The sequence below is a fragment of the Erigeron canadensis genome, chromosome 1 (assembly GCF_010389155.1).
Source record: "Erigeron canadensis isolate Cc75 chromosome 1, C_canadensis_v1, whole genome shotgun sequence".
Lineage (NCBI taxonomy): Eukaryota > Viridiplantae > Streptophyta > Magnoliopsida > Asterales > Asteraceae > Erigeron > Erigeron canadensis.
In genome coordinates this window covers 14,560,450-14,572,929 of record NC_057761.1, presented here as the reverse complement: position 1 = coordinate 14,572,929, position 12,480 = coordinate 14,560,450, and the positions used below count along the sequence as shown (strand labels likewise).

Below are 12,480 nucleotides of genomic sequence, written 5' to 3'. Positions count from 1 at the left end.
AATTGATAAATATTATCATACTTGAAACAGACCCCGATACTAATACCGAATAAGAGGTAGAACCACCACAAACCAAATGTTATTGCTAGCTTTTGAGAACCCTCGTGTGTACCTCTAATAAACATTATTTTACAATGTAGGACCAGAAAGGAACACTGTAAATAGTAAGTTGAGATTGTAACTAGCAAAAAACAAAAAATGATAACCAATCAATGATATTCGTTTACTTTGATTATAGACATGAATTTATAAGAGGGTTCGATTCACTTGAATGAAGGAAACTTCTTAAGCAAAATTTTTAAGGACTTGGTCTTGTCCCCGATGGCACGGTTAGATTCTTTAGAGTATTGAATAATGTGAGGGTCTTTTTAGAGTATTGAATAATGTGAGGGTCTTTTCTAACTAATTGGTTGCTCTTACTACAAGAAGATTTGATGCAAAAAAATCTTATATATTAAATTAAAAAATCTAAAACATTGAAACACGTAAAAAGTACTTCGTATATAATTTGTCAAATACTATTTAATCCATTAAAATGAGCAAACGTATGTTAGTCGGTTGGACGTTTTAGGTGTGTTGGGTCAAACGATAAGTCGTCAATGTCCCTTGCACAGACCAAAAGAAAGTTCATAACTCGTCTAAATCAACCAAGTCACTCAACTTATGCTTTATCAAGAATTTTCTTTTAGTTATAGTATAAAAGGTAAAGTAAGGTAACGCCAACAACGTCTTTGATGGGTTATAAGTCTCGATACCATCATAGACGATTATGGGAAAGGTTGAGACGTAAACAACTTTACATTTACTTAACGCAGAGAGGATATTTTCAAAGTCTACCTAAAGTAAAAAAGGCCCTCAGTTAGTCGGTCTTGCAAAGAGTAAATATCAAACACATAACTTCTGTCTCCAAAGACAAGGCTGTCGACCGGCGTATCTTATCAGTCAGTTTACTTATGTCGACTATTGTAGCACAAGTTTACGGGAGCGAGATACTTCTATAGTACAATATTTTCATAAAAAAGCATGGTTATTTAAAATTTTAGGTCGAGCTGAAGTTTAAACTATTGATGAATCAAGTTTGAGCTCAACCTATGGCTGCATAGTCGTGCTTGAACTCAGTGTTAGCTCATTCAGTCCTATTGTTGCATCAAAGCTCTTACACTAGTTTTGAAGCAAATATAAAATTCCATAAGCACAGTTAGATAATGGATAAATGACAATATAATGGTACAAAAAAGTTAGATCTTGAACCGAGGATCATAAATTCATAATACGTAACTGTATTAGATACACGAGATTGATATTAGATTTATATATTGTAGTGAAGATAGGGAACCTAAACAAAGGGCAGTTGAACAAAAAATTTATATGAATAATCACAAACGAAACGAAGAACCAACACCAACGGTTACAAATGAAGAATGGGAGTCAGAAAATTTACCATTTTGACCTTATGAATGGGGCAGACCAGAGAATTAAATATTTCTTCAATCTTGAAACAAAATAACCACCAAATTTGGCATTGTCACTCGTCCCCCTTTGTACAAGAGAAAGTGTGTTGGCCTAGCCAAGTGCATCCGACCTTATGTCATAGAGACTTAGAACCTTGGCACCTTCGACTTTGATGGTCATTGACCTCTAACCAGAAACTAATCCTATTATTATTATCAATGAATCAATTAATCCCCTTCTGATCTATTAGAAGACTCCCTCCTTATCATTTGTATCAGATCCTGCACCACTTCCGACATTGGCGGCCTAAACTCAGGCTCAGCCTGCAAAGTATAGAAATTTCATCTAGTTAGAGTAATAATGTCCCTGACATAATCAAGATGTTTAGCAGGTCAGGCAGATGGTTAATGAGGGGCAACAAGGCAAATCATTCCTAATGGGCCAGTCAAGTTCAGCCGACCATTAAAATCTTTTTAATCGCCTTTGCTAACATTTAATAGATAATTAATTTCTTAAATATGATTCCAATTACTAAATTATTATTATTATAAAGTAATATAACACTTCTCTAATACAGCAACTTTGGAAGTTTTATGCATACTGATTCCCTGGGTTGTCAAAATCTCTGGTTCGATCATATTTAAATTTAAAACTAAACTAATTTGATCTATTATATATATAACATTGGTTTAAAAAGGCGCCTCCTAGGTACTAGCCGCTCCTAGAAGTTAGGAATCATCTAGGCACTACTCGGGTGCTAGTGTTAATTGAGGCGATGCAGGGCACTTCTAGGTGCTATTAAGATATGACTAGGCGCCGCCTAGGCGCTAATCTTTCAATGTTAATTTACTTTTATTTATACAGTTTTTTTTTTTTTATTTACTTTTACCATTTCTTTCTCGTAGTTTTAATTATGTTTGTAATGTACTTAATTAAATTAAAGATACATAGTATTTAAGGATTATGATATGAACTAAAATTATATGTTTTAATTATATTTGTAATGTACTTAATTAAATTAAAGACACATACAATTTAAGGATTATAATATGAAATAAATTATGTCATATATATACTAATATATTAATATAAATTATATCATATATATATTAATATATTAACATAAAAATTATGTCATATATAATCCTGACAGTACATTTTTGTGAAAACTTTGGATATGTAAGTGAAGACGTGAAGTATCTTGTGTATGTTAGGTAGAAGTGACTTTTAAGCATGTTTAAGGCATTTGTTTTGTACAAAATGGAATCTAGGGTTGATACAAGTATTTATCGATAAAAAGGAGACTTTTTACGTGAGGCTCGCCTAGCACTTACGCTTATTATTACCCTTATCTCTTCGGAGCACCTATCACACGTTTTGAACCAAGTATATAACAAAACCCAAATAAACCTATTTATATGTTAACGGGTCTGATTTTCCATTTCAAGTTCATATATAAATGGACAACGAACAATTAGACTATCAAGGTTTGGGATAAAAAACCTGAACACAACGTGATATGATATCTGCAAAATTTGATAATGATTTGACGGGGTATTTTCCATCGAGAGAAGGGTCAACCATCCTCGATAATGCATCGATATCATGAAGTTGAGGTATCGCCCATCTTGCTAACAACTGCTCTCCACGATGCCGTGTACTACACATATTTTTAATAAATATGTCACATGAACAAATTAACAAAGACATAATAGATGAAGGGTCCAATTTAATAAGGTGTTACCTATCATAGGACATCCGGCCTGTTAACAGTTCTAACATCACCACCCCAAAACTGTACACGTCGCTCATATATGTATAGACTCCCGACTCAAATTCCGGTGCACCATAACCGAAGGCCGATAGCAGGTGTCCTGACAACTGTGTGCAGACAAAACAAAATTTAAATATACAAGTTGCATCAGGTAATGAAACCCATATATGAAGTTGTGAACATATCAAATTACAAAAACTAGAGGGGGCACTATGTACGAGGCGGGCAGGCTTATTAACGGTTAAAAAGGGTTCAGGTTGACATATATCTTTAATGATACAGGATCGACATGCTTGACAACTGAATAATTTGTGCTTATTTCTTTTTAAACTTAATAATAGATTATACGATTACAAATAAATTATTACATTAGCATAATTATCAAAAAAGGTATGCATTCATATAGACTTGAGTTTAAAAAAGGTATGCATTCAAAAAAGGTATGCATTCATAATTAACCATTTTATCCCCTTCCCATTACATTTTTTAACCTGTTTGAGATAGAACACGACCCATATCAACCCATTTATACCGTTCCCATTACTTTTTTCTAACCTTTTTGAGATAGAACAAAAACCACATCATCCCATTTATACCAATACAGCCAAACTGATTTTTATAGTAAGCCGAATTCAGTAGACTACTAACCTGACTGACCGAACCTCTGGATATTAAAGGAGCCAACCCACAATCGGATACACGCACTGATAGATCATCATCAAGAAGAACATTTGCAGACTTGAAGTTTCTGTGAATAATGGGTGGCTCACAGAAATCATGTAGATACCTTAACCATAAGCGGCAAAAAAAAAAAAAAAAAAAATCAGAGGGATGTCAGCATACCCGTAACGGATACTTGAAAGGAAAAAACATAAAATTAACAAAAAGCCAATTGGAAGCACAAATAAACTATATGACCAAGCGTCAATAGTAAAGCTCAAATTTCACTTTTGTCAAATGACATGTTATATAGTTCTAGGGAGGTCTCGTGTTTGCCAAATGTGTAGTGATAAGTACCATTTTTGTAAACTAAAGGTACCATTCTAGACCCAAAATCTTTTTTGCGATGATTGCAATGGGCAAACATGAAGCTGCAGCTAAAAGTACTTTGTAAAGTGAACATCAGAACATTCAATTGCAACATTTGTCAACAATTTCATAGGAGAAGGGTGGGTGGGGTATGGTTATAAACATAAATTAACAATATTTTCAGTGAAAAAATTAACTAAAATAGAATGTATATATTTTGGAGAACAAGTCTATTTCAGTCGTGAAAAGTATACAATGCATGATCCATATACACATATATTGTTTTCCTTACTCTAAGGCTCTAGCAGCTCCAAGTGCCATCCGAATGCGTGCCTTCCATGAAATTTTCTTTTTATAATCATCATCAGAGTGTAGTGCATCTTGAAGAGATCCACAACTACAGTATTCATATATTAATAACCTCTGACCATGCTCTGAACAGTAACCCATAAGTTCCACAACATTAGCATGCCGAATTTTATCAAGATCATTCACAAGCTCAATGAAATCTTCCTCCTTTTGTTGACTGATAACCTTTTTCTCCAACTTCTTGACAGCAAGAAACTAAATAACAATTGTAAGGTAGAATGCATAAGGTTTTGAGCTTTTGACAAGATGCACCATAAGAAATACATGAACCAGTTATATATCGCTTTTGACACATGAAAAATATACATATTCAATGTATACAATATTCAAAGGCTGCAATTCATTCATGTTATATTATATCTCTTACAAAAAATTTGCCATCAACAGAAATTTAAAAGCATCAAATGGTTCGGCAGTCACCCAAAGTGTACATTTTCTTATTTGAAGAAAACGAACTTTTATATAATATAATAACTTCGACAAACTTCAAGATATGTGAATAACAGTTCTTACATATAGATCTTGAAGCAACTATCCACAATACCTGGATTTGATGCAATCCAATCTTAGAAGAAAAAGCTATAACAAAAAACTACAAATATACAGGTAAACAGAGGAGGGTTCTGGTACCCAAGGTGGGTGAGTTTTTGACTCAGATGTACACGGCCTAACCAGGGTATCCCCGTGACCGGTTCCGAGATCTTTTCCTGACCACCCCCATGGAGTTTAATAAGAGGTTCAAACCCTCACCTCTTATGAGGGGGCACATCAAGACAAGGTATGGAAAGCCAAAGATAGTTCATCTAATGACAGGAATAAACCAATGGCTTAAATGCGTACCACAAAAAGATGTTCCACTAAAAAAGGCATAGAACCTTCCTACATAATATCACTAAAGAAAAAACAAAAATCAAAGCAACGTAACTGTCGTAATCATATTGGCACACTAACTATTAACAAATTTTTTTGACAAAATTAGCTGAAAGTGAATGTGGGCTGACAGGCGTAAAGTTGCCAAAAGTGTTTTCTACGAATGAACCTGCTGAATCATTTGATTAAAAGAAACTATATCAATTTCAATACAATCATATTTGACACACTATTTATTGATACAGAAAGTGGACTTGGTCAAACCCACCCCATTCATTTTACCTTGTACATAAGTTATCCTTCTTAGCCCTCTACCCTACCTTGACACTTCTGGTTAATTTGTACAGCTTGAAAACTTTATGAGAGAGACAAGGTTGCAAATATCTGTGTTGCAATTTTTTCATGGTTCAGGGAGTATATATAAAATTCATACCTTTCCATTCGGAAGTTGTGCCCTGTAAACACTCCCCAGCATTCCCCTACCAATAAAATTATCTTGAGAAAAACTGTTTGTGTACTGCTGAAGAGATGCAATTGTGTAAGATCTGACGGATGTTTGAGGCGGAAGAGGTATGGTGGAAGCACTTGCTGCTTTAACTGGCACAATTGGCTCTACAATAACCTTTTCAAAAGGTAGATGGATTGGTTGTGATGCTGGAACTGGTGGTGGTGGCGGCGGCGGCGGCGGCGGCGGAGGTCGCATTGAATCTATATCAAATCTACTCATGTCTATTTCCTGACTCTCCTGCTTGGCTATGGCAGTCGATTTTTGCACATTCATCTCTTGATTAATTTGTGGTTTTATGCTTGGACCCGGTTTTTTCGGTTGTCGTAGTGGTGGTGGTGGTGGCGGTGGTGAAAACTTTTGATGCTGCTCCTCCTTTGGCTTCACAACTTGTGCCACTTTTGGAACTACTCATAGAATAAGAGCTTTAGTAATTTGAAATAATTACCAAGTTTAAGTATCCCACATTCCATTACGCTAAGTGTGGAGTGTTTGGGATGTGTACAAATTTCAGAACAATAATAGCATTACCAAAGAAAACCAAATCAGATTACCTTTATCAACTTGATTCGTCGGTTGAACAAAAGGGGCATTATCTATAAGATTGTCTCTGTTGTTACCGGTGTACGGAGCTATCTCGTGCCTCTTCGGTATCAAACCCGGATGTCGTCTTCTTTTGTTGAAGCACTTTGGTGCAAATAGAAGACACACTAATACCACAACTATAAAACCAAATACTGAAGCAATTGACACCCAAACTTTCTTTTTGGCAGTCCATGATTTACTTTTGGAAGTAGAGTTGGAATCTTGTGTGGATGTTGGACCACTGGCTTGTGGTGGTTGTTTACCGGGTGGTTGCTTCCCAGGTGTTTGTTTAGGTGACGGAAAAAATGGTGTTCCAGAGCCCGCCGGTGGAGTTGCGTTTGGAGATGCAGGTGGAGCTAATGGGGCTGCACTAGTAGTATTGAACGAATTACCATCACTCCTGAAACAAATGAAAAAGAAGACCCGGTTAGTATACACGTGTAGTTGGTAAAAACTGGCAGCAAGAAATGGACAGGTCAGATTATGGATCAACCAAAAACAGCTTTTGTCAAAATGGATTTCACTTTGTTGATATATAACTAGGGTGTCAAATAATATTAAAAATTAGTACTGCTTTAATATGAAATTATTTTTCGAGATTTTGGAGGTTTTATGCCTTAAATATTCAGTTGGCATGAATTTCCTTTGCCTTTATAGCTGGTAATTTTAAGCTTTCAATCATTTGACCTGTTGGGGATAAATCAAAACTAGGAATGACCTACTCCTCAATTAATGGAACAAAACTGCCACGTCTGTTAGATCAAGGATCAATACTAGTACACATGTGAGTCCAAAATATTATGAGCATAATAACCATGCACCTGAAACTGGGAATGCTTAGTAACTTATCAGGTATAGGCCCATTAAACAGGTTATTTGCGACATTCCTGTAAGGAAGAATTGAAAAAGTTAGTAGAAGATACTAACAAATATCAAAACACTGACTCAATCATCATTCATAACTAGTATGAAAAATATTCCCATTATCCCAAATTTATTGCAATGTCATTGTGAAGCTTACAGATCCTGCAATGGAAGATCTTGTAGAACATCCAGGGTCCCAGAGAGTTGATTGTTCTGTAAATGACTGCCCATGGACATGTTAGTTTCACTTGAATAGTTAAATTTGGGGATAGAGGTGGCAATCTGAATTTATTTACATATGAACAGGTGAAATTGCATTGCATGTTAACTCAAACAGCCAAATGGATCAAATCCTAAAAAATTAGCCAATAAGGAACCAAGTCGCCAGAGGCTATTTTTTGTAAATAGTGTTTTTTTTATTTGAACATCTAGATTATTATTAACTTATGAATGTAAAATAGTTTATGAAATGATAACTAGCACACTGAATAACATATAAAAGAAGTCAAACATGGATTGATTAAATTACTTGTGGGGCAATTTAACCCAACAAGGCCCGTTATGAACCATACGCAATTCAGCCTTTTCAAGCCAAACCCTTTTGGCTCCTTGACCCACCCATATTGTCACCTCTAGCCATGAACATCTGTTCATGATAAGATGATTGATTACTCACAAGCTAGTTAGAGAAGACAAACTTCCCAAGGATGAAGGTAGCTCTCCACTTAAACTATTACTGGATAAATCTCTGAAATGAGAAAAGTGAGAAAAATCAGAAAAACATGAACAATGCTGACTGATTTTATCAAGATAACAGATCTTACAGATTGACCAATGCTGTAAGGCCCTCAAAAGAATCAGGTATTTCTCCGGATAAATTGTTATCATTTAGAGACCTGGATTGCATAATGACATACCATATTTACAACTCTAAGACAGATGTGTAAGCAAACACAGTATGGATAAAACTAGAAAATGCAAATTATGTTATAAGTGTGCCAGGCAGATTGAGAAATGGGTTAAATGGGTTCTGGTCGAAACATGTTTTTCGTAAATAACAAAATGACCTGAAACAGGTTTTGTCCAATTACTACAATTAAGCTGCGGGGCAAATATGACTAATTTTAGTTCAAAATAGTGAATTTTCTTGATAAGATGCTCTAGTGGTTCCATAAACATAAATACACATCAGGCAACTTTCTACCTGAATGTATCTATAACTTACAAGGCTGATAATTGTGTTAGAGAGGACAGAGTATCTGGTATGCTTCCTGTGAAGTTGTTATCTGCAAGAAAACTGCAAAGGTAAAACTATCATATGTTTAGCATCAGTACTTGTCATAAAATATTAATAAACCAAGCAATTTGATAACAGAGGTCATCACGATCATTATTCCAAGTGTTAAATTAAATAGGCTTGTTGTCATTTTTTATCAACCGGTAATACTGAAGTTGTTCAAGATAAACTTAATCTGATTCCTGCGAAATAAAAGGAAACTTACATAGTTGTCACAGTTGTAGGAAGATCAACTGGAATGCTACCACCAATGGCATTATTGCTTAAATCTCTACAAACCAGATAGACTGAATTATTAGTCAAAGATCAGAAATCCTGAATGCCCTCTCATTAGGCACACAAGAGTATGAGTACTCTTGCCCAAGGTATGAAAGTCACTTACATGGTTTGGAGTGACGAAAATGATCCCAAGGTATCACCCAATTCTCCTACCAAATTGGCACCATGAACAGTTCTACAAATACATAAAATGTATCAAAATTCAATGCACATAATCATTACAAGACAGGAATGAAAGGATTTCCATACATGGATATGATGTTTGTATTAGTAGCATCACATACAACACCTTGCCAAGCCTCGGCACATGGGTCTCCAGCACTTGCCGTCCATCCGGGAAGAGGAGGATATCCCAATGCAGCATATAGATTATTCATTGCACTAACTGGACAAGTAAAGACCAAGGACAACAATAAGCATCCACCATCGTATTTTATACATCAACTTACACTATTGCAAAGGGAGTGTTCGGATACGTGTTCTGAAACTAATTATCTAATTAGTGCACATCGCAATAAACAGTTTTTAAATGCCAAGGTAAACATATTATCAAAACTGGTAATAAAATGGTCAAATACAATTATGTAATAACTCGTTACTTTTACTCACTTCTCATAAAACGAATCTCCTTTATCACAACATTGTCCTTTTTGGTAAATTTATGTATTACGTAATTTTCCATCCAATTAAACATCTGAATATCTGATTACTAGAACTTCAAGAAACAAACATATCTGCACAACATCTCCTACAGCTGGTTTAGGTATTCTACGACGGGCACCTAAATTTGATAATTCATAATCAGATAATGACTTTAGAATTGTACAGAAAAGAAAGCTAAAGTGTCATGGTTCATCAAACCTATATCAAAAAATTGAAACAAAAGAAAAAAAAAAAGCTTATATAAGGAATGAATCTTCTTAAAAAGGTTTATAGCAATATGAATTAGTCTGCTACACCAATGAGATTTAGACAATTCATAACAACAGGAAAGTGTTACTTTCACAAAATAAAATTTAAAAAGGAGTCAATGACTATGATGTATTTCCCCTGTTCCAAAGTGTTACTATCGACACCCTAACTTAATTATGATAGCTTAACATCTAACTTTTAACGGTAGCACTATACAACTCATTGGTCAGCAGTTCAAACATTGTTATTATAGTCATCATTCTCAAATCAATAAACAGTTTCAAAAAAATAAATGTAACCTCAAAGAACTATTAACCCCTACAAACTTATGCAGTATTTAAGTTTGTATTTTTTGAAAGAAAAAAAAAAGAGTACGAGTATTTTTTAAAAGGTCATTTCTACACTTCTACTTCTAAAGCTACACAGAATAATCTTTTAATCGGGAAAAAGAAAACTAAAAAAGCTAGAGAGTGAGAACCTAAACATGAAAGTCAATAATTATACTATCATTACTGATGTTAAAGGAAGTCCTGATTGGGAAGCACCAGTTTAGCTGTATAGTATTTATTGGTAATCCTTACGTATTACTACAGTAGATCTATACATCATCATTCTCTCTCTCTCTCTCTCTCTCTCTCTCTCTCTCTCTCTCTCTCTCTCTCTCTCTCTCTCTCTCTCACACACACACACACACACACACACGCATTTGCATACACATATATGTATATATATATATTTAAAAATAAGACCAAAAAAAAGTTAAAGAAGATGGGTTACCATCTGAAGGATTAGTAGCAAAACAAATAGGAGCCACAAATGCTAAGAAGAAGAACACCAACAAGTTGTAAAATATACATATAGATCTGTTATAATAATTATAATTATTATTAACATGAACACCCATTGCTCTTAATATCATTTCTGCATATCCAGCTGCACACCAATTTAACCTGCAACAAAATTATTCACAATATAAAAATATATATACAACTTTATTTCTTACTTTCTTTTTATTATTATAAAAATAATGAGGAAATAATAAGAATAATAATGGCATTGGATCATGGTCAAGTGGGGTTCTCTAGATTTAAGTGTTGATGAAGTTACAATATTATTTGAGGCATTTAAGCAAACATTTGGTGGGTGTTAGAATTATACTTATAGTTATATTTATAATGATACTTTATATAGTAGTAGTAGTAATAATAATAATAATAATAATTAATAAAAGGAAAAGAGATTGAAGAAGATGATCAGACCTTGAAGAGGTGAGGAAGAATGAGGGAAAGTGAAGGTAAAGTAGAAATTAGAAATTAGAAAATATGGAAAGTTTGCATAGAGAAAGAGATAGACAGAGAGACAGGGAAAAGATAAAATTCTTTTTTTCTTTCTACTTTTTACTTTCTTAGTCTAGAAAGGAAGTCTCTCTCTCAAGTGGTGGCTGTGATGTGGACTAAAAAGTCATACATATCCGCGCCAGCTAAACCAACGTTTAATAATGTATCTATAAACTTTTTTTCAAATTTTGAATTAATGAATTAAAATGGTTAATATATTATTCTATTTTATTGAATAATTTAAATATTTATACCTAATATACCTATTAATATCTTTAAATCTCAATTACTTACTTTCTTCTCTCTCCTCAAATATCAGCAACTTATTTTTCTCTCTCTACCATAAATCATGTTTTTCCTCTTGTAACACCCGAAAGTTTTTTTTAAGATAAAGAAGTTAGTCCCCTTTTATAGTTTTAACATTAAAATAGTTTCCTAATATTTTATTTTTGGTTAGGGATTAATTTAGTTAGAACTTTAGTGGAAAGCGGGTAAAATACCCATGAAAAATTGAAAGGGGGCGTGGCATCATGGGAAGTATGTCAGCCATTCTCTTAAGTTATGAATCACCTCCCACTTACTTTCTCTTCTTCAACCTTCTTTCACTTCTAATTAATTGATTTCATTCTTTCTTTCAATCAAGAAATCCAAGAATCATCCAACAAGAACAATGATAATAATCTTCAATCACCTAAGAAATTAAAAATTCGAGTTTTGAGTGTGGTGGTGGTGGTGGTGGCCGGAAATCATAAAGGAAATAGAGAAGAAATTATGATTTGAATCCTTGATTTATTCCTTTATCCATTTAGGTAAACACTTTCTAACCTAATTTTGACTTCTTTAAGAATTAGGGTTCTTGCTATTAATTTTAATTGAGAAATTTGGGGGATTTCTTAAAAATGAGTTAATTGCTATAATACAAGCTAGGGTAATAGTAATTTAATCAAATTTAGGGTTTTTAGTTGGGTTGCATGAAGGTTTTGATGAATACTAGTAAGAACAGTGTTAGACAGATTCTGTCCCTGAGTTTGAAATGAGTTAAACACTCCCATGACAGAATTTTCACTTGTCGAGTCCTAAAAAGAAAATGTAGGTTATTGTGTTAAGTAAATTTTGCCACTGGAATGGGTTAAAAAGACGAAGTAGAACTCTAGATATGAATTTTTGAATTCAGAGGCGCAATGCTGATTTTTCAGCAAAACTGATT

The 12,480-nt window shown here is 34.0% G+C and overlaps 1 protein-coding gene across 1 annotated transcript; it reads right to left on the bottom strand.

The window, feature by feature from the left end:
* Positions 1–1,238: 1,238 nt before the first annotated feature.
* On the bottom strand, positions 1,239–11,288 carry LOC122600954 (protein STRUBBELIG-RECEPTOR FAMILY 3-like). Its single transcript, XM_043773735.1, has 17 exons — positions 11,196–11,288; positions 10,714–10,886; positions 9,274–9,409; positions 9,128–9,199; positions 8,951–9,016; positions 8,674–8,745; positions 8,273–8,344; positions 8,125–8,196; positions 7,606–7,671; positions 7,406–7,471; positions 6,554–6,984; positions 5,928–6,406; positions 4,548–4,819; positions 3,875–4,013; positions 3,197–3,333; positions 2,956–3,112; positions 1,239–1,775 (listed from the first exon to the last, which is right to left on the bottom strand). Exons 2-17 carry the CDS (start codon positions 10,853–10,855, stop codon positions 1,680–1,682), a joined length of 2,475 nt encoding a protein of 824 aa, XP_043629670.1. The 5' UTR covers positions 10,856–10,886; positions 11,196–11,288; the 3' UTR covers positions 1,239–1,679.
* Between the last annotated feature and the right edge of the window lie 1,192 nt (positions 11,289–12,480).